Here is a 23406-nt window from a genome sequence, read left to right as displayed (position 1 = left end):
AGAATAAATTAGAATAAAAGTGAAATTATGCCAATAAAACCTCAACACCCTTCACATCTCCTAAAATTTCCCTTCTAAAATTGCCACTGAAAAATTTAAATACCTTGGTGTTTACGTGACTAGAAAATATACCTCTCTATTCCAAGCAAATTTTCCACCATTAATTACTAAATTAAATGCCCTTATTCAATTTTGGAAAACGCTTCCGATTTCCCTTATAGGTAGAGTAAATGCCATAAAGATGATTTTCCTTCCATGACTCCTTTACCTATTTCAATCATTACCGATTTACTTCCCTAAAAGCTTTTTTCAAAAACTTGACTGTGATTACAAACTTTATCTGGGATTATAAAACTCACAGAATTCATAAACGACATTTATGTAAACCTAAAGAAATCGGTGGACTGGCTCTCCCCAATTTTCTTTTTTATTACTGGGCAACTAATATTGAAAACTTAATCTACTGGATGGATGATACATGTCAACAAGTAAACTGGTTAAAAATGGAGAGGGAAGATTGTTCGTCTTTCAGTATAGGCGCGATTCTTCTTTCTCCAATACATCTAAATGCATGAGAAAATCCGATAATTCATAGCACGCTACGAATTTGGAAACAGTTGAAATCAACCCTTAAATTGAGAAATTTCTCTCTCCTCTTACCAATCGCCAACAATCCCTTCTTTAAACCATCTACTATAGATAAGGCGTTTGCACAATGGGAAAATCTAGGAATTAAAACATTAGGAGATCTTTATGAGAAGGGGATTTTCCTCTCGTTTCAAGAATTACAGGTGAAATATCATTTGAAAGTCAGTAATTTTTTTAGATATCTTCAAATCCGAGACTAAGTGAAAACACACAAGCAAGATGTCATTCTATGGACCCAGATATTTTAGATGAATGCATGAATAGAAAGGCGGATACAAGTAAGTTAATATCCTATATTTACAATACCCTTTTAACTACACATAACCCATCTTCAGTAATAATTAGGCGAGCATGGGAAGATGAATTGGGTTTATCAATTTCAAAGGATAGTTGGGAGGAAAGCCTTTAATACATACATTACTGTTCTCTTAATGTTAGGCATTCCCTTGTACAATTTAAAATACTGCACAGACTTTATTATTCAAAGTCTAAATTGAACAAGGATCTTCCCAAATGTCTCTCCTATTTGTGATAAATGTCTCCTCCAAGAATCGACTATAACCCACTCTTTTGCTTCCTGCACAAAGTTACAAAACTTCTGGAGGGGAATTTTTGATATCTTTTCCAAATTTGTTAAAACTAAATTGGACCCCGATATAAAATTGATCACATTAGGTATGTCAGAGGCCTGTTCTAAGTTACCCATATTTCAAAGACATTTTCTCAACTATGGCCTAATAACGGTGAAAACATTAATACTTACATTTTGGAAACAGACAACAGTCCCTACAGTGAAGATGTGGATTACAGATATGTCCGAGACACTACATTTGGAAAACATTAGGCTTGTCTTGGTGGAAAAAACAGATCAATTTCTTAAGACATGGACACCCTTCAATGAATTTTTACAACAATAGTATGGTGAAACACAAATTTCAATTTAAATCCGATGCCATGTTGGGTGAGGTGTGGGGGTGGGGGGGGGGGGAGGGGCAGAGGCAAGGTATATTTCCATTTTTTTCTTATTCCTCTATCTTTCTGCTTCACTGCTTTGGTAGTTTAGGGGACTTTTTCGTTTTCTTCACTACTCTATCTTTTCACTTTATCCTTTCTTCTTTTCTTGCTTGCTCTTTTTCCCTTTTTTTCAATTTCACAACTTAGGTTAAAAATGAAGCTGTACAATAATTGTATAATTCTAAATGCCGAACGTTTTATCTTTGTACAATTGCTTCTAATAAAATTAAAAAAGAAAAAACGAAAAAGAAAATATTCAGAACAAATAAAAGCTGACACCGATGACCAAAGAAAGGTGGAGCCCACAAAGGTCGATAGTTGGCTGTGCAACAGGTGATAGACGAACAGTGGAACAGATAGGATGACTAGGATGGGAGAGGGGTGGAAAGAGAGGGAATGCAGAGGTTAATTCAAATTAGAGAAATCAATATTTATACCGCTGGGTTATTCCTGGCAGCAGCAAGTATACGATTCTTCAACAGTCATTGACATCACTCAGTCACTACTACAGTTTGATGTTAATCCTACTCCGCCAATCGAGGAAGTAAATGGTTCAAGTGCAAACCAAGCAACATCCTCACATTTCTTCTTTTGTCCCACAAATTTGATTACAGTAAATGTAGACATATCTTCTCCATCTTTATCCTTAACCACTTCTATTCTAGAGCAAAAAGACTCTCCATCAATGGCAAAATACCCTGTTATTTACATGACTGTCAAATAACAACTCACTGTTGCAACTGTTTAATACTTTAAACATAAGTATTAAACAGTATAAAACATATTGAATTCAATAGTATACCTACAAACAAAATTGGCAAAAGAATCAGCAAAATTTGAGAGTAATATCAGGACAACAGAAGCACACAAGAAATTTGGTATTTATTCAACAGTGAGCTGTTAGTAAATCATTTATTTGCATATGCACCACCATGGACTAAAAATGGATGCTGCTTGTCACAATGTCTAATTGCCAGCATATTAGATAACTTAATGTTATACAAAGTGAAGGCAGTTGAAAGCCATTCCTTAATTTTTAAACAAGATTAATCCCACATGAAGCAGCTTAAATCCCTCCCTAGATCATCCCCAAAGTATAGTTATTCGCAAGTGACCTCATTAAATATAAATAAAGTGGCAAATGAAAATGGAATTTAAAATATTTATGAATTTAGCACTTGTCCATATTTATTCATAATTGGTACTAGATAATCATTCTATCTATACTTGCACAAAAATGTTTCACCAAATAATAATCTAGGATAAACAGAAATTTGAAGTATCTTAGATTTTTTGAAGAAGGTAGTTGCAAACAATGGCATTTGCTGTAGATTGTTATTTAATAAGAGGAACTTTCATAGAAACATAGAAACATAGAAAATAGGTGCAGGACTAGGCCATTCGGCCCCTCGAGCCTGCACCGCCATTCAATATGATCATGGCTGATCATCCAACTCAGTATCCTGTACCTGCCTTCTCTCTATACCCCCTGATCCCTTTAGCCACAAGGGCCACATATTGTGCAGTAAACTGGACTTTATTCACTTAAATACCCACCCCTGTGTAATCATCAGATTGTGGCAATCTCAGTAGAAGTGTGTTGTGGACCAGAACGGGGCTTGGGAAGATTTTCAGCGGGAATCAGGTAGAACTGGAGGTGTGAGAAGATTGAGAGGTGGGGAAAGATTGAAGGTGAGGAATGCTCCATGGGTGAGCGAAGAATTCATGGAATCTCAGTCTGGAGGATCAGTATGGGAGAGTCCAGTCAAGAAGAATAGCAATTTTATAATAGTTTCTATTGCTTTCCATTGACCGAGATTTTAATAACACTCTACACTAAAGCAATTAATGCAATTCACTGTCCAAAAGTGCATTTGAATTAGAAATGGAAACTTTTGAAATTGAGCTGGGTTGATATTTATAAATGAGCTATGGAATAGAAGTCGAGGAACGACACTGACTTGATTTTTCTTGCAAGGACAGCAATAGGCTCAAAGGGTCAATGACTTGTAATGACACTGTGGTTCGAATTAATGGTCATTACGGTTGAAGAAATTGAAATTATGTGATTTGACTATAAAAAAATTATTAGGACTCAAATCTCAGGCACTGGTATTTTTAATGGCTATAGAAATTATGATACAGCATCAGAAAGAGGGAAACATTATGAGTGAGAAAGATTTATATAATAACCTTCACAAAGTTAGCCAAGGTACTACATAACATTAAATTTTGGCCACTAATTTAAAAAAAATGATCAAGAATTTATTTTCCAAAATGACAGCAAACTGTGGGATGATTATATTTGCACATGGTAATTTCCAATGCTCATTTGCTGTGAATAAAAACAAACTAATCAATAATAAAGTTAAGAAATCCACTTTATATATTTGTTGCAGGTGCTGCATTGTTGGATGCTATACTGCTGAGGATGCTTTCCTTGAAACCGGAGGCATTTTTCTTCTCCTGGATTTGCTTGAAGTAAGAATTTAACTTTAATGTTACTTTCGTATTTCTGTTTCTGTAATAGTAATCCAATGAGTTTTAATAACTACATTAAAATTTAAGAATAAAAAAATTTAAATAATGTAAAAGTATCTGAAGTGAAACGTGGTGTTCGTCAGTGTGACAATGAAGATGTTAAATGTCAAAAATTATCAACAAGTTGGTTAAATATCCCATGAAGATATATAGAGAATCTGCAGCCTAGATAGCCAAACATTGGGAACATGAGGTTGAGAAGGTTGAGAGAAGTCCATCATCATCATCAGATAGAAAAGTACGAGGGGAGCATTTGATGCCTGGTGCCATGATTCACTGAACACACAAGGGTCTACAGATACTGGAATCTGGAGCAAAACAAAAACAAACTGCTGAAGGCTTCTAATGTGTCAAGCAACATCTGTTCGGGCAGAGGGATAATCAAAGCTTTGGGTCGAGTCCCTGCTTCAGGGCTGGTTCTTTTGGTTTTCAATTGTCATTTCCAGGATCTTGCAACTAGTTGTGCTACAATATCCTTTTCCCATCTTTCCCTCTATTTGCTTCAGATTGCAATTCTTGCTTATGATATCTCTGGACCACCTATCCTTAAACAGTCAAGAATTCTTCTCAAACTGATCTTGTCAATGGTTCAGCCATGTGCAATTAACTAGATTGTAGAACTACAATAAGCTGCATTCTATTACTCCATTAGATCAAATAATTGGGCCACCTTGCATCTCTTACACATAATCGAGTTTGCAACCCCTTCTCCCTTTACTCCCACACTCCCACTTTGATTGTATCATCTTCATTTTGTTTTTTATGAACCCATTAATTGGCCAATTTAGTGAGCCAGTCCATCTTTGTTAAATAACTCTCATTCCGTTGGATTTTTAAACATTATTATACAAAAGTGCTTTGGTGGGAAAGTTTTGGGTTTATCAGCATTCATCAGCATTTTGAAGAGTTTATCAATGGCAATCATCTGAGCACGACATATCCTAAGGGTCTGGGGATTGCATCTCAGCTTGATGGAGCCAAAGGAACTTTTTTTTCTGTGGACTTGTATATATTGATAGTCAAATCACAGGGACGAGAAAATAATACAGATAACTATATTTCAACAAATACAATCACTCCTCCAGCATTTTTACTTCAACTGCAATCTGCCTTAAAAAGTTAATTATAAAGTCCCTTGGTTTCTCACAACATGTTGAAATATGACGTGTGACCATTTTTTAATATGCAAAGGCCACAACGCTATTCTTGGTTCTTGGTTTCTTGGTCCTCCAAAATATTCCAAATGGAATTTAAACTGGAGGTGGTGAAGGGAGGGCTTAAGCCAGAAAGGGTTATTGGGAAGAAAGAGCTACTTTAAATTTAGTTGCATCTGGTTGGGTAACTATAGTTGGGTGGAGATTATTCCATGCTTTATAGTATTACATACAAGGAAACATCAGGACAGTAGTAAGTCAAGGCAGTAAGTCAAGACAGTGTTTGTTTTGAGAAGAGGAGGTTAGTTGGTAAAATGGTCCATGGAGTGGGAGAGAGAATTATGATGGGTGCAGGTAAATGATCTGAGAGGAGGTGGGCTCAGACATTCAGATAACCAGGCAGTGGAGTGCCCGAACACTTCAACAGAGACCTGATGTGTGCTAAGAATCAACCATCGTAGGCCAGACCTTAAACAATAATGAGACAGCAAAGAGATAGAAAACTTGGTTGCAGAACAACAACTGCTCTTTCATTGTTAGTAGAATGAAGAAGCAAGTGGAGTACATACCCCAGTCTACACCAATTAACCTAGAGTTGAGATGTTTGAGGGCTTCATGTTCCTCTGCTTAAATGCCACTAATATTTTGTGCTGACACTACAACATGCCTCTATTTCCTCAGAAGATTAAGGAAATTCGACACCCAGTTCTCTGTACAGACCAGAGTCACCACCATTGGCTCAATCTAAACTTCACACTGCCTTGAGAAAATAACCAAAATAATCAAATTAGACCAGATTTAGGAAGAGCTTTTAACCTTTCGCTCTAAAAAGAAAATGTACAGCTCTTCCCACTTTGCACATAACAAATCCTCTCATTCCCAGAATATTCTAGAATATAGTCTACTTATCCTTAAAGACCTTCAGTGCAGTGATCAGAAAAGCACTAATATTCCAGTCGTGACCAAACCAACTTTCATAAAGGAAGGCACAGAGTGCAGGAGCAGCTGAGAGGGTCAGGCAACATCTCAGGACTACATGCGCAGGCGATGTTTCGGGTTTGGACCTTTCTTCAGACTGATTGTTGGGTGGGGGGGTGGGGGGAGAGAAAGCTGGAAGAGAGGAGGGGTAGGACAAAGCCTGGCAGGCAATAGTCCAACACAGATGAGGAGGCTTATATGATAAGCAGATGGTTGGATAAAGGCCAGAGATGAAAATACAGAAAGTGTGAGACAAACGGATTGAAGTGTTATGAAAGCTAGTGGAAGGAATATGGGTGGAAGGGGGAGGTGATGGGAGAAATAGGTGCGAGTCCAGGTGGGGCACAGGGGAGAGAAGAAAAGGGGAAAAGAAGGGGGGGGGGGGGGTTATATAGGGGAAGAAGGGAGAGGAGGAAGGTTATGTAGTTATTGGAGAATTCACTGTTCATCCCGTTTGGCTGTAAGCTACCCAAGCGGAATATAAGGTGTTGTTCCTCCAGTTTGCATGTGGCCCGACTCTGGCAATAGAGGTAGCCCATGGCAGAAAGGTCGGTATGGGAATGGGAAGAGAAGTTAAAATGGATAACAACCAGGAGACACTACAGGTCTTGGCAGATTGAGCATGTGTTTGGCGAAACGGTCACGGAGTCTAAATTTGGTGTCACTGATGGACAGGAGGCCACATCGGGTTGCAGTAGATGAGATTAGAGGAGGTGGGATGGGATGAGTGAACCAAGAAGTTGCAGAGGAAACGGTCTGTGCAAAAGGCAGAAAAGGGCAGGGATGGGAAGATGTGACTGTTGGTGGGATCACGTTGGAAGTAATGGAAATTATGATGTCTTGTCCCATCTGGGGGGAGGGGGAGCGAGAGCAGAACTACAAGACACAAAGGAGACACACTTGAGGGATCTTTCATAAAGGTCCATCACAGTTTCTGAGTTTTTTTCAAAATCAACTGCTGGTGCTGAAAATCTGAAATAAAATCAGAATATGTGGGAATCACTCAGCAGGCCAGACAGCATAGATGGAAAGAGGAGCAGAGTTAACATTTCAAGTTAAAGATCATTCCACACATGCTGTCTGACCTGCAGAATGTTTCCAGCATTTCACGACTTTTAACAGCAATGATACAAGGCAACCTTTACACAAACTGCTGTAACTCAGCGTCTTCTTGTGCCTCTTCTGTTTTTTTAAATATTTAATTTGTGTTTGTTGTGTCTGCTAATATATACTTTATTGTTAATAGTATGCTTGGTTCGTTCATTGTTATCTGTGTCGCATATACTATTTATAGGAATCTCTATATAAATGGAATTGGTAAATTAAGATATAGTGATTTAAATTTAGTGAAATATATAAAGCAATCAAATGTATAGAACATGTTGAAGATAATTTTGGAACCGATTTGGCAATTTGCTTTGGATTCCATGAGCTCTAACCTTTTGGACCAGATTCGGATTTACAGTAGATTAGTTTATTGTCAATATACACCAAGGTTTAATTAAATTCCTTGTTTGAACAAAGCTAGTAGAGTAAATACAAAATGGTACTGATAAAAGTGATCTGCAAAATAGTAGAATAGTGCAAAGATTGTAGTGCAATCTAAAGTGGTGCAAAAAAAGTACTGACGATTCTATTTCATGTAGAAAGAACTAAAGAAACAACCAAATTAGGTGAATTATGAGTAATAGCACATGGCAGATTTCTTAGTAAGACTTTGTCAAAGGCTTTATTAAAGTCCACATAGACAACCATATTGACCATAAACTAGGAAAGTTTTGCTTTATGAAGAAAGTAGATTATGTAGGTGTTTTCATAAATTCCATATGATTAGACAATTAAACCTGTTTGTTAATGAAAACAAAATAATATGCTTAGTATTTGGGGAGAATGCTAATTTGATATTAAATATTTCTCTTTGAACTGTTTCAAGTGGAATTTTTATGTTTTCCTGTAAAGTCAAGCTTAGAGTACATGCACAGTTTGGTACTCGGGACATTGGTGGAATTATGTGACAATACCAAAACAATCTATCACATTAAAATGTGGCGTGGGAAAAATGATTTGACAGCACCCTGTCTTCTACTGTATCTCTGGAGGCACATCGAGAAAGGAATGAGAGTCAAGCGGGATGGATTTGGAAGGATTCTAGGTAAATGTTTGAAAAATAATCTGTAATGTTATAGAAAATGTTATTATAGTTACCTAACATTTTTCATCAGTAATATAAATAATAACCACGGGACAGGAAATTGATAGATTGAACCTGTCTTTCATAGTTATTTTAACATTGTTTTTCCATATTTACTTGACAATATGATTTATTTGGGGGGGAAAAAATCATGCTTGAGCTAATTCCCATTCTACCACCTTAATAGTCTTGCAACAATGAAAACAGAGTTATTCACTCTAATACTAATACTCATACTAACCTACCTCTGTCAAAAAGTTACAGTTGGCTCAGAAATGATGGAAGGAAAATGATGGAGAACTTTGGGATCAGCCTTCATTGCTATTAATAACACCACCAAACTTTGTGTCACCCACAAACATATTTATCATACTTCATATATTTGCATCCAAGTCGTCAATATTGATCCCAAACAACAAAAGCCCCAGAACTGATCCCTGTAGTATACCACTGATCACATGCTTCCAATCGGTAAAACGTCAATTCACAACTAATCTTTAATTCCTATCTGCAAGCCAATTTTGGATTCACTTAGACAACTCATCTCGACTTTCATGTGCCTATACCTTCTGGACCAGCCTACCACGTGAGATCTTGGCAAATGCCTTAATAAAGTCTATAAACACAATTTCAACTGCTCTACCTTGATCAATTTTATTCAGATTCAAACTTTATTGTCATTGTGCAGTGTACAGTACAGAGACCACGAAATGCAGTAATTAACTCAGATAGTTATTAACTATCTCCTCAAAAATCCGAAACAAATTAGTAAGGCAGGACATGATTCATTCAGCACAAAACTTTGCTGACTCCCCCTGATCCTCCCCTGGCTTTCTAAATGTACATAAATCCAATGCTGTAAGCTTTCTGCAATAATTTCCTTACCATTAATGTAGTGCTCACCAGCCTGCAATCATCTGAGTTATCTCTTCTGCCATACTTCAGTAAAGGAACAACGTTAGTTATCTTTTAGTCTTCTTCATTTGTGGTTAAAAAAAATGCAAACATTTCCATCAGGGCCCTAGCTATCTTCTCCATTGCCTCCCATAGTGTAATCACATCTGGCCCTGCAGATTTATCAACCCTTATGCATCCCATGACATTTAATGCATCCTCTTATTATTATTGACCTACTCCAGATTATCTGTATACATAGAAACATAGAAAATAGGTGCAGGAGTAGGCCATTCGGCCCTTCGAGCCTGCACCGCCATTCAATATGATCATGGCTGATCATCCAACTCAGTATCCTGTACCTGCCTTCTCTCCATACCACCTGATCCCTTTAGCCACAAGGGCACATCTAACTCCCTCTTAAATATAGCCAATGAACTGGCCTCAATCACCTTCTGTGGCAGAGAATTCCAGAGATTCACCACTCTCTGTGTGAAAAATGTTTTTCTCATCTCGGTCTTAAAGGATTTCCCCCTTATCCTTAAACTGTGACCCCTTGTTCTGGACTTCCCCAACATCGGAAACAATCTTCCTGCATCTAGCCTGTCCAACCCCTTAAGAATTTTGTAAGTTTCTATAAGATCCCCCTCAATCTTCTAAATTCTAGCGAGTACAAGCCGAGTCTATCCAGTCTTTCTTCATATGAAAGTCCTGACATCCCAGGAATCAGTCGGGTGAACCTTCTCTGTACTCCCTCTATGGCAATAATGTCTTTCCTCAGATTAGGAGACCCAAACTGTACGCAATACTCCAGGTGTGGTCTCACCAAGACCCTGTACAACTGCAGTAGAACCTCCCTGCTCCTATACTCAAATCCTTTTGCCTCCTCCCTGAACCGTATTGAGACGTATTCCTTTTAGACATCACCCTTATCACCTGGCTTCACACACAGATTACTTGTTTGGTCCCTAAGTAGATACACTCTTCCCCTGGCTACCCTTGGCCTGAATATATAGAGTCATATAGCACAGAAAATTGACATTAATTTAAATTACTTATTTTTGGTTTTAAAAGTTTGAGAGATAATATTGTTATTTTCATGATTTTACTTTCTTTCATCGGATTATTCTGCATGGAAATAAGACTTTACGCCCAACTGTTCATGCCATCCAAAATGTCTATTCAAGCTGGTCCCATTTCATGCATTTGGCCTATATCCCTATGAATCTCTTTTTAAACTCATGCACATATCCAATTTCTTTTATGCACAGTGGTTCAGCGGTAGTGACTATGGGTGCTGATGTTATAGAGTTTGTACGTTCTCCCTATGATCCCATGGGTTTCCTCTGGGTGCTCCGGTTTCCTCCCACGCTCCAAAGGCGTGCGGGTTTATAGGTTAATTGGCTTTGGAAAATTGTAAATTGTCCCTAATGTGTAGGATAGAACTAGTGTGAATTGGTGATTGCTGGTTGGCATGGACTTGGTGGGCCAAAGGGCCTGCTTTCACGCTCATTCTCTAAAAAAATATAAAGTATAAAAATTGTAGCCTCCACTGGCAGCTCATTTCACATACACATAACTTAGTGTGAAAAATGTTCCATGGGTCCTTTTTAATTTTTACCCCTCTACTTTAATCTATGTCCTCTTGTGTCAGATTCCCATACTCTGGGGAAAGGACTGTAAACATCCACCTTATTTAAGCCCTCCCTTTTCTATATACGAAGGAAAGAAGTTCCATCCTATCCAGCCTCTCCTAATAACTCAAGTCCTGGAGTTAGTAACATTCGGGTGATTCTTTTCTGCACCCTTTCCAGTTTAACGACATTCTTTCTACAGCAGGGTGACCAGAATTGCATGTAATGCTCCAAATATGGTCTCACCAATATCTTATACAGCTGTGGTATGACATCCCAACTTCTGCATTTGATACCTTACCCCTTGAAGGAAGGTGTGCCTAACAATTTCTTCATTACCCCATCTACTTGAATTGCCACTTTCAGGGAACTGTGTAAATTTACCCATTGTTCTCTCTGTTCTGCAACACTGTCCTGGACTCTACTTATTCAATTCAATTTCTTTATTTATATAGCACATTTTTAGTCAACTTGCATTGACCCCAAAGTGCTTCACATAATTACATTCACACACACAGGCAAAGGTGGGTGAAGTGTCTTGCCCAAGGACACACACAGGCAAAGGTGGGTGAAGTGTCTTGCCCAAGGACACAACGACAGTATGCACTCCAAGCGGGATTCGAACCAGCTACCTTCCGGTTGCCAGCCGAACACTTAGCCCATTGTGCCACCTGTCGTCCTTACTATATAAGTCCTACTATGGTTTGACTTACCAAAATGTATCACCTTACATTTGTCAGCATTAAATTCCATCTGCCATTCTTTGATCCTCTTCCCTAGTTCATCAAAGTCATTTTGTAAACTTAGATAGCCTCCCTCACTATCCATCATTCCCCCATTATCGGTGTCATCTGCAAATTTACAAACTACGTTAATCTCATTGTCATCCAAATCACTAATATACATGGCAAACAACAGTGGGCCCAGAACCAATACATGCAACACACCACTGGGATAAGAACCTTCTGACTACTTCATCAATACTTTTTTTACTTAATCAAATTTTCAATATCCTTTGTCATCCATGACTCCCAAATCTTGCCATCTTTGCCTTTGATTCTGGCCCTGAATTCTTTTCTGAATTCTTACTTACACTCTTTTCTTTTTAATTTTGTTAATTTAATAAATACAAGCTGTTCTATTGAAATAAATGCCATAAAAATTAAATGACCGAACAAGCATTAGCACAGGAATTTAATTGGGAATAGAATACTCAAATATTTAAAAACCATCAATTTTGAAAGCAAACATATTATAAAATAGACTAATTGTTTAGTGTGCTGCCAGATCTAAATGTTTAGTACATTCACCTTGTAAAGAAGTATTAACTCTATTGCTTTGAAATCCATCTCTGATCATTAGAAATAAGGTAGCAGCTGTGCATTACACAATTCTTCCAAAATTCAGTCCAAAATTCAATGGAACTGTCTTTTAGCAGCAGAGTGCAACTCAACTATATCTTGCTCTTGCAATTTAGATGTGATATAATTATGTCAAAAAGAAAGTAATAGGCCAGACCTCTTTAAACTGCTCCATCTGTTACGTTATCTAATGTGCAAAAATCTAATCATTTTCAATTAGATGAATTCAATTAATTTGCCTTTAGATTATCTAATTTATACCATTATATAAAATGTACTTTATTTCAATTTTTCAGTCATAGATTTGCTATTGTTCTCCAAGATATGTAGCTTGGCTATAACACCTCAGGTGTGGTCTCATGTCAATTTTAGACTAAAGAAAAATAAGCTTGTTTTTGTTCATAGTGTTTTAGGAATTCAATTTTATTTCAGATATCCTTAAAGCACAAAAAAAAATTATATTCTGTGTAACATAATCATGTCCTCAGGACCTTCCAAACTAATAATTTACTTTGTCAAAAATAATCGAGGGAAAGTACTTGAATTTTGATTGATTAGTAGGACTGGATGTTACAATCCCTAATATTCACTACAATTGACATTCTTGGTATGACCTCCAGGTGAATTTGCTAACAATCAGACACATCTTCAGTTGTGTACCTCAACGTCACTGGGTGTTTTGGCCTTTTATCACAAGACACCCTCAGTCGAGGAAGGCCCACCGGAGGTTGATCAAACCTGGGTGTGTGTCTTATTGTTAGCCTCTAGATGGTCACATGGCAGCCCAGACAGCATCTTTCCTCTTCAGCCACAGCCAGTGACTGCTCCGTTCGGCGGCATTGGCAAGTTCTTTTATTGCCCTCCTTTGTGCCTGCCCTTTGACTCCTACTTCCCTCAGGGGCCTTGCGGTGGAACTGGCTACAAAGCCCCTGCACCCCACCTCCACTGGACACACCCTTACACTCCAACCTCTCTCCTCTGCCTCTGCTGCAAGGTTTGAATATTGAAGCTTTTTGGGACCGTCAGCTCAATGATGTAAACACGCCGACAGGAGTTGGACCAGAGAACGAGGTCTGGTTGCAGGTTGGTAACTATGATTTCAACTGGGAACGAAAGCCTCTGGCCTAGGTCAACACGCATTTCCCAGTCCCTAGCTGCGTTCAGTGGGCATGAGTTGAGAGGCGAGGGGCTAGTCCTCCGTTTCTCTCCTTCCCGGATGAAGGATGGTATTTGCGGGAATGTTATCTGGGCATTGATAGGCATGGCTTTGGTGGTAACTCTCTTGCACTCGAGTTCAGCTGCCAAACAGCGCAGCACCTGGTTGTGTCGCCAGGTGTATCTGCCTTGTGTTAGGCTGGTCTTACGACCGACCAGGATGTGCTTGAGGTTTGCTGGAACTGCACACAGGGGGGCAGGCTGGATCCTCGCCCAGCCAAAGATTTAGGTTTGTGGGAGAGGGAAGGACATCACATGTGGCTCTGATAATGAAGCTCAACTTATTTGACTCCATGGTCCACAGCTCTCTCCATGTGATTTTCCTCCTCTCAACGCCATCCCACGTCATCCAGCGGCCTTGTTTGGCTTGGGATATGGCTTTGGCACACCTGGCTGCTTCTTCCTGGTGGCGCACCTCCTCCACCACCAGGTGCCGATGTTCAGCTGGAGTAGCTTTTTGCCAGGTAGGTTTCATTGTTCCCAGGCCAAAGCCCCCTCGGCCTTGTTGGACATGGCCCACTATGTCCCGGTGTTGGAGGGCGGATTTTGAGTCCTGTACCACTGCTGCTGGAGTCCATTTCTTCCCTGTCGCTAGGGTTGAAGCGATACCTCTTATTATTGGGTCCCGGGATTCTGTTAGTGTCATGTCCAGCCTCACTTTGGCACATTTGTATTCCTCCACCAGGCTTGAGACTGGCAGTGAGAGGGCTCCATTCCCATAGAGCTCTATGCTGCTGAGGCATCTCGGTAGCCCAAGCCACTTCCTCACTTGTGAGCTCACCAGTCTCTCCAGCTGGTTGACATGGGTTAAAGTGACCTCGTAGATGGTAATTGGCCACATGAGTCAGGGTAGTAGACCGAACTGAAGGCACCAAAGCTTCAGCTTCCCTGGGAGAGCAGTGTTGTTGATTTGCTTGAGGCCACTGATTGTTTCCTGCCTGTGTCGTTCCACCTGCTCTGCATCCTTGAGGTATCCGGTGTACCATTGCCCGAGGCTTTTGACAGGCTTCTCCAGGACAGTTGGTATTGTCTCATTATTGATGCGGAACCTTTCGTCAGTGAGCTGACCTTTGACGATGAAAATACTGCAGGATTTGCTGGGTTTAATCTCCATTCGTGCCCATTTGATGTTTTCCTGGAGTTTATCCAGCAGGCGTTTGGTGCATGCATTTGTTGTTGTTATTGTGGTCATGTCATCCATGTACGCCCTGATTGGAGGAAGATGCAGCCCACTCTTCAAGCGTTCCCCTCCGACCACCCATCGTGATGCTCGAATGATGAGCTCCATTGCCATGGTGAAAACCAGAGGAGAAATGGTCCAGCCTGCCATTATGCCTACCTCAAGTTGCTGCCAGGCGGTGGTGTTGTCCTGTGTTGTGACGCAGAACTGGAGGTCCTGGAAGTAAACTTTTACCAGCTTTGTGATGACCTCTGGGACCTGGAAGAAATTAAAAGCTGCCCAAAGAGTCTCATGGGGCACCAAACTAAAGGCATTGGCAAGATCTCCATTCAGGTTCGTTTTTATCATTTAAAAATAAATTGGATAGTTATATGGATGGGAAAGGAATGGAGGGTTATGGTCTGAGCGCAGGTATATGGGACTAGTGGAGATTATGTGTTCGGCACGGACTAGAAGGGTCGAGATGGCCTGTTTCCGTGCTGTAATTGTTATATGGTTATATTATATGGTTATCTAAGAAAACCACATGCAGATCTCTCTTTTCCTTCTTGACAGTTTGTATCTGGTGCCAGATAACGTTTGCATGTTCCAGACATCCTGAGAAACCACGTACCCCTGCTTTCTGCACTGACGTGTCAATGAAGTTGTTGCTCTGCAAAAAAGCTGAGAGTCTTTGGGCCACAACATCAAAGAAGATCTTTCCTTCCAGGTTCAGAAGGATGATCTGGCTGTTGAGGAGTTATTTTCTTTGGGAATTAAGATCCCTCCTGCCCTTTGCCATGCCTTAGGTATGATTCCTTTCCCCCATGCCACTTTCATTAACTTCCAAAGGCATTTCAGGCACCAGGGGTGTTCTTATAGAGCCTGTATGGAATGTCATTGGGCCCTGGGGCTGATGCTGTTCTTGCCCGTTTGACTGTGTTCTCCACCTCCTTCCATGTAGGAGGCCTTATGTCCATCTGGTGCTCAGGTGGGTGGATAGGTGGCATGTCATCTGGAATGGTGACTGGCTCATGCCTCCGGTTGTCAGAGTACGTCTTCCTCAGGATTATATATTGTATTTACATCGGTGGATGTCAGCTAATTTACATCGGTGAGACCAAGCGTAGGTTGGGCGACCGTTTCGCCGAACACCTCCGCTCAGTCCGCCTTAACCTACATGACAACACATAATCCTCCGCCATTTCCGCCACCTCCAACGTGACCCCACCACTCGCCACATCTTCCCATCTCCCCCCATGTCTGCCTTCCGCAAAGACCGCTCCCTCCGCAACTCCCTCGTCAATTCTTCCCTTCCCTCCCGCACCACCCCCTCCCCGGGCACTTTCCGTTGCAACCGCAAGAAATGCAACACCTGTCCCTTCACCTCCCCCCTCGACTCCATCCAAGGTCCCAAGCAGTCGTTCCAGGTGCGACAAAGGTTCACCTGTATCTCCTCCAACCTCATCTACTGCATCCGCTGCTCTAGATGTCAGCTAATTTACATCGGTGAGACCAAGCGTAGGTTGGGCGACCGTTTCGCCGAACACCTCCGCTCAGTCCGCCTTAACCTACATGACCTCCCGGTGGCTCAGCACTTCAACTCCCCCTCCCATTCCCAATCCGACCTCTCTGTCCTGGGTCTCCTCCATTGCCAGAGTGAGCAACAGCAGAAATTGGAGGAACAGCACCTCATATTCCGTCTGGGGTCCTTGCGCCCTTATGGCATCAACATTGAATTCCCCCAATTTGGCTAGCCTGTGCTGTCCCCTCCCCTTCCTTCACCCTCTAGCTGTCTCCTCCCACCCTCCCATCCGCCCGCCCTCGGGCTCCTCCTCCTCCCTTTTTCCTTCTTTCTTTCCCCACCCCCCATCAGTCTGAAGAAGGGTTTCGGCCCGAAACGTCGCCTATTTCCCTCGCTCCATAGATGCTGCTGCACCCGCTGAGTTCCTCCAGCAATTTTGTGTACCTTATATATTGTTATGTCTGCTCGGGATCCTAAAATCTCTACCATTAAATAATTTACATTTTAACTGCTGTTAATGTTATGATGTAGAAAAAACAAGCCAATTTGTGCACTGCAAGCTCCAATTTACACCAACTGTATTTAGTGAAATTCTGGCCAGAGTATTAGGAACCCTATCAATATATTTTTAAAGAATACAACAACAAATGTTTGCTTGATCAGATAAATAAGCTTAACTTAATGTCTCATTAGAATATATTGACAATAGTAATCACTCAATCAAAGTGTCAAAGATTATAGATAGATACAGACAGCGGATCAGGCAGCATCTCTGGAGAAAAGGAATAAGTGATGTTTAGGGTCGAGACTCTTCTTCAGATCATGGATGGGCTTTGAACTTGTATCTTCCTGATTCTTATCAGGAATGCATTTTTTTAACCCAATGGTTTTCAAGAGCCAAATTCTTGATCTAGAGTTCAACAAAAATACTAAATAAAATGATTCAGTCCAAAACAAAAAGTTCAGCCTCTTGCTTTCTTTCTGAATTGTTATGCATCGGTGCCATTGTTATGGGTATAATTTAATATTCAAGATTTATTCTATATTTTGTATTTGATACACCCACTATTTAAATGCTAGCTGCCAAAATATGTGGAAGCTTTAATTTATCCATCTTCAGGAATCAAAGAACTCCTGTTGGTTTTGACAGTGATTGTCTTCTCCAAGCTATCTAATCCAAGGCTTCTTATAATTTAAGTATTTTGTATCAAAATATTAGACCTTAATTAGAGTTTTACAGAATAGAAACGGGCCCTTCAGCCCACTATGTCCATGTCAATATTTATGTCTGGTATTGTCCATATTATTCTATGCCTTTCCTATTTAAGTACCTGCTAAATGTCACTTAAATGTATCTGATTCCAACATTTTCTCTTGCAATGAGTTCTATTTATTCACCACTGTCTGTATAAAAAAGGACCCTTTAAACTCCCTGTAAAACTCATACCTCTCACCTCATGCCCTCTTTTTTTCAAATTCCACTGTCACAAGAAATAGATTCTGATCTATTCACAGTGGAAACTCCCTGACTTTCTACCCTAATCCCAACTGAAATTTACTGACCTTCCTTTTTATGGTTAAAATTGCTGATCTTTCAAGGTATTTTGATGAGAAAATAATCAAAGCATGCCAATATACCTTGAAAGATCAGGAATTTGAGAGTTTACCATAAAAAGGAAGGGCAGAGTGAGTCAAACATCTGTGGTAGATGTTACTGAAGACTATTATTATTATTATTATTATTATTATTATTATTATTATTATTATTATTATTATTATTATTATTAAACTTTATTTCAGACTCAAGGTCCAGACAAGAGACGACATTACATAAAATACATTGCATATAAAAACACCATAAAATACATATAAAAGCGTAGTATATTATAAAAGCATCATAAATTATATACAAAAAACACAATACATGATTTAAAATCCAGAATGAAAAGAAAGATCAGTGTCCTACAACGAGACAGTGATACCAGTGTCTCCACAACTGGGATTCACAGCGTGTAGTGCTAAACCTTATGTTTGACCACGATAATTACATTTTTAGCGTAATTTATCCTGCAAATAAATTTATACATATGATTCCTTAGGATAGCTTCTAAAGTACTGACTCCTGCAGCCACAAACATTTTACTAGCACTACACCATCTAGGTTTCCTTAGCAATTCTGAGCTCTAAGGTATATGCATTTGGATAGACAGGGGCTGATTATAGATAGTTTTGATTAAACATATTTTATTTGATTAAAGATATTTGATTTAGATTAAAGATAAATAGTTTTGATTAAAGATACATGGTTTTGCACAAGGGAGATTGTGTTTTATTATTGTGCCATGCATTGGATAAGGTTCTGCATGGTCGGCTGCTCTGGAAGATTAGATCGCATGCGATCCAGGGAGAGCTAACTGACTGGATAGAGAATTGGCTTCAAGGAAGGAAGTAGGGGGTGATGGTGGAAGGTTGATTTTTGAACTGGTGGTTTGTGACTAGTGGTGTGTGTCAGGGCCAGTGCTGGACCCATTGTGGTTTGTGGTTTCTATCAACAATTTGGATGCATTTAGCGAAGGTGATTATCAAAATTACAGCAAGATCTTGATCAGTTGGCCAAGTCGGTTGAGGAATGGTTCATGGAGTTTAATGTAGATGAGTGCTAGGTGTTTCATTTTGGGAAGTCAACGCAGGGCAGGACCTTCACAGTGCATGGCAGGTCCCTAGGAAGTATTGTAGACCTGAGGGATCTAGGAGTGCGAGTACGTAGTTCCTTGAAAGGGGCGTCACAGGTAGATAGGGTGGTCAAGAAGGCTTTCAGTACATTGGCCTTCATCAGTAAGGGTATTGAGTATCGAAGTTGGGACATTATATACAGTGCCCTCCATAATATTTGGGACAAAGACCCATCATTTATTTATTTGCCTGTATAAACAGTGATGTAATTTCTACATGGTGAAGCCAAAATGTATAAAAATGGCCTTTATTAAAATCTGACTATGTGCACTTTAACCACATGTGTTTTTTTGTATTACAAATCTCAAATTGTGGAGTACAGAGGCAAATAAATAAATGATGGGTCTTTGTCCAAAACACAAGACGTTGAAGAGGCCGCATTTGGAGTATTGTTTTCCGTTTTGGTGACTCTTCTGTAGGATTTATGTTGTTAAGCTGGAAGGAATGCCGAGAAGATTTACAAGGATGTTGCCAGGACTCGAAGTCCTGAGCTATGGCAAGGTGTTGGGCAGGCTAGGACTTTATTCCTTGGATTGCAAGAGAATGAGGGGTGATCTTATAGAGGTATATTTGATTATTGGGGGATATAGTTAGGGTAAATGCTCAGAGACCTTTACCCAGAATAGGAGAGTCAAAGACCAGGGGTTTAGTTACACAGTAGAGAGTGTATTGACTTGTTGCATCATGGCCTGGTTCAACAACTTTAATGTCCAGGAACAAAGAAGATTGCCAAAGTGCTGCACACTGCCCAATCCATCACGGGTACTGACCTCCCACCATCAAAGGAATCTGCAAGAGTCAGTTTCAAAAGGCATCCAGCATCACCAGATGCAACGCCACCTTGGCCACACTTTCATTTCACTCCTCCCATCGGGAAGAAGATATTGGAGCCTTAAAACTGTAATGTTCGGGAGCAGCTTCTTCCTTACTACCATCAGGCTATTAAACACTACAACCTCCAAATAAGCACTGAACTGCATAGACCTAGGGGCACTATTTTTGTCTTTGCACTGTTATTGTTTGTTTATTTGTTTGTTTGTCATATAAATACTGATACCTCTCATTCTATATCTCTTGTTCGCCTTTTGCCTGACTCAGTCTGAAGAATGGTGTAATATTGCCTATTTCTTTTCTCCAGAGATGCTGCCTGACCCGCTGAGTTGCTCCAGCTTTTGTATCAGTCTTTTATATAAATACTTAACTTTTTTGTGTTGTTTATTATGGGTTTCACAGTGTACTTTCTTTACATATCTCTTGTGCTGTTACAAGTAAGAATTTAATTGCTCTGCTTCAGGACACATGACCATAAAACACTCTTAACTCTTGACTCCAAGGTGAGAGGGAAAATGTTAGACAATAGACAATATGTACAGGTGTAGGCCATTCGGCCCTTCAAGCCAGCACCTCCATTCAATGTGCTTATGGCTGATCATCCACAATCAGTACCCCGTTCCTGCCTTCTCCCCATATCCCCTGACTCCGCTATCTTCAACAGCCCTATCTAGCTCTCTCTTGAAAGTATCCAGAAAACCTGCCTCCACCGCCCTCTGAGGCAGAGAATTCCACAGACTCACAACTCTCTGTGTGAAAAAGTGTTTCCTCATCTCTGTTCTAAATGGCTTACCCCTTAATCTTAAACTGTGGCCCCTGGTTCTGGACTCCCCCAACATCGGGACCATGTTTCCTGCCTCTAGCGTGTCCAAACCCTTAATAATCATATATGTTTCAGTAAGATCCCCTCTCATCCTTCTAAATTCCAGAGTTAACATTCCCAGCCGCTCCATTCTCTCAGCATATGACAGTCCCGCCATCCCGTGAATTAACCTTGTTAGTCTACGCTGCACTCCCTCCATAGTAAGAATGTCCTTCCTCAAATTTGGAGACCAAAACTGCACACAATACTCCAGGTATGGTCTCACTAGGGCCCTGCACAACTGCAGAAAGACCTCTTTGCTCCTAAAGAAACCTGAGGGGTAACTTTTTCACACACAGTGTGGTGGATATATAGAACAAACTCCCAGAAGCGGTAGTTGAGGCTGGTTATATAACAAGATTTAAAAGTCATTTGGACAGGTACGTGGATAGGAAAGGTTTAGAAGGATTTGGGATAAACACGGGTATGTGGGACTAATGTAGACGGGGCATGTTGGGCTGAAGGGCCTGTTTCCGTGCTGTATGACTCTATGACTATAATTCTGCATTGAATGCCATTATTCTATTGTTTATTTTATGTAAAATATATATAATGTATTTTTGGGGAAATACATTACATGTTTCAGCCTATATTTTTTAACCCATTTAGATGTCAAGAAACCTCTATCTGGGATTAGCCAGGAACAACACGAAACAACCACTTTGCCAGCCAATTACCAAAGTCCTGCAGTGATAGACATTTGTGAAAATGCAAGGGTGAAGGTTTATTCCATTTTCTGTAAATTAGGTAAGAAGGCTGTCAGCTTATTACAGGTTCATTCAGTATTCAATATAAATGAAAATTAATTGATTTTTTAAACATTCTAAACTGCAAATTATTATAAATATGTAACTTGCCTGTTCATTAACACATTAGTTTATGAAATTTGCATCACAGAGTCATAGACAATAGGTGCAGGAGTAAGCCATTCGGCCCTTCAAGCCAGCACCGCCATTCAATGTGATCATGGCTGATCATCCACAATCAGTACCCCGTTTTTGCCTTCTCCCCATATCCCCTGACTCCGCTATCTTCAAGAGCACTGACTAGCTCTCTCTTGAAAGTTTCCAGAGAACCGGCCTGCACCGCTCTCTGAGGCAGAGAATTCCACAGACTCACAACTCTCGGTGTGAAAAAGTGTTTCCTCATCTCCGTTCCAAATGGCTTACACCTTATTCTTAAACTGTGGCCCCTAGTTCTGGACTCCCCCAACATCGAGAACATGTTTCCTGCCTCTAGCGTATCCAAACCCTTAATATGTCTCAATAAGATCCCCTCTCATCCTTCTAAATTCCAGAGTATACAAGTCCAACCGCTCCATTCTCTCAGCATATGATAGTCCTGCCATCCCGGGAATTAACCTTGCGAACCTCCCCTACAAAGAGTAGGGATTAACGGGTCCCTTTCAAAATGGCAGGCAGTGACTAGTGGAGTATCGCAAGGCTTGGTGCTGGGACCGCAGCTATTTACAATATACATCAATGATTTGGATGAAGGGATTCAAAGTAACATTAGCAAATTTGCAGATGACACAAAGTTGGGTGGCAGTGTGAACTGTGAGGAGGATGCTATGAGACTGCAGGGTGACTTGAACAGGTTGGGAGAGTGGGCAGATGCATGGCAGATGAAGTTTAATGTGGATAAATGTAATGTTGTCCACTTTGGTATCAAAAACAGGAAGGCAGATTACTATCTAAATGGCATCAAGTTGGGAAAAGGGGAAGTACAACGGGATTTGGGAGTCCTTGTTTATCAGTCTATGACATCATTCAGGACCCTGCTGTTATATCCAATGCTTTCAACCAGCACTTCTCCACTGTATGTAGCTCTATTGTATTTGACTCATCTATTATATGTGACTTTCCAGCTACCTCTACATGTAGAAGCTCTTTTTCTTTTCAAAAAATAAAACCTGTTGATGTTCAACATGCTATTAATGAATTAAAGGATGATTGTGGATCTGGACCAGCTGGTATTGAGACTAAATTCATTAAAATAGGAGCTAATATTCTAATGTACCCACTATGCGACCTGTTTAATTTGTCCTTTTCAACGTACCCTCCCTTCCGCGTGGAAGTGTGCTAATGTTACTCCACTGCATAAGGGAGGCGACCCACACGATATTAACAATTACCGCCCCATCTCAATTATCAACTCGGTGGCTAAAATCCTCGAGAAACTAGTGTTCAACCAGCTATCACATTATGTCTCAACTTTCAACATTCTATCTCCATGCCAGTCTGGGTTCAGACCTAATCACTCCACAACTACAGCTCTGTTAAAACTCACCAGCGATGTGTTCACTGCTTCTGAGGATGGTAAACTCACCGGTGCCATCTTTCTTGATTTAACCAAGGCCTTTGACCACTACCTACTGCTTGATAAACTTTACTCTATTGGTTTTTCTCAAAACAATCTACTGTGGTTTAACTCATACCTTCATAACAGACGCCATTGTGTCACCTTTAATGGAAGTCAATCCAATTTCTTAATTGTTGAGAAGGGGGTCCCGCAATGTTCGTCTTTGGGACCACTCCTTTTCTCTATTTTCATAAACGACCTCCCTAATATCTGTTCTGACTGTCAAACACAACTATATGCCAATGATGCAGTGCTATATACATCTAGTATTAACAAATTTGAAATTGAAAGATCCCTTCAATCAG

The 23406-nt window shown here is 40.2% G+C and overlaps 1 protein-coding gene across 2 annotated transcripts in view; it reads left to right on the top strand.

Moving 5' to 3' along the window:
- cfap69 (cilia and flagella associated protein 69) overlaps positions 1-23406 on the top strand; it is a 110075-nt gene that overhangs the window by 62321 nt on the left and 24348 nt on the right. For both annotated transcript variants that reach the window (XM_033013100.1, XM_033013110.1), the window contains 3 exons: positions 4062-4143; positions 8295-8487; positions 21350-21487. In XM_033013100.1, the coding sequence (XP_032868991.1) occupies positions 4062-4143; positions 8295-8487; positions 21350-21487 (413 nt within the window). The remainder of the gene's footprint in view (positions 1-4061; positions 4144-8294; positions 8488-21349; positions 21488-23406) is intronic.

Source organism: Amblyraja radiata, chromosome 2 (genome assembly GCF_010909765.2).
Source record: "Amblyraja radiata isolate CabotCenter1 chromosome 2, sAmbRad1.1.pri, whole genome shotgun sequence".
Taxonomy (NCBI): Eukaryota; Metazoa; Chordata; class Chondrichthyes; order Rajiformes; family Rajidae; genus Amblyraja; species Amblyraja radiata.
Note: the sequence above shows the minus strand (reverse complement) of the source record. Positions and strands in the feature narration are given on the sequence as shown.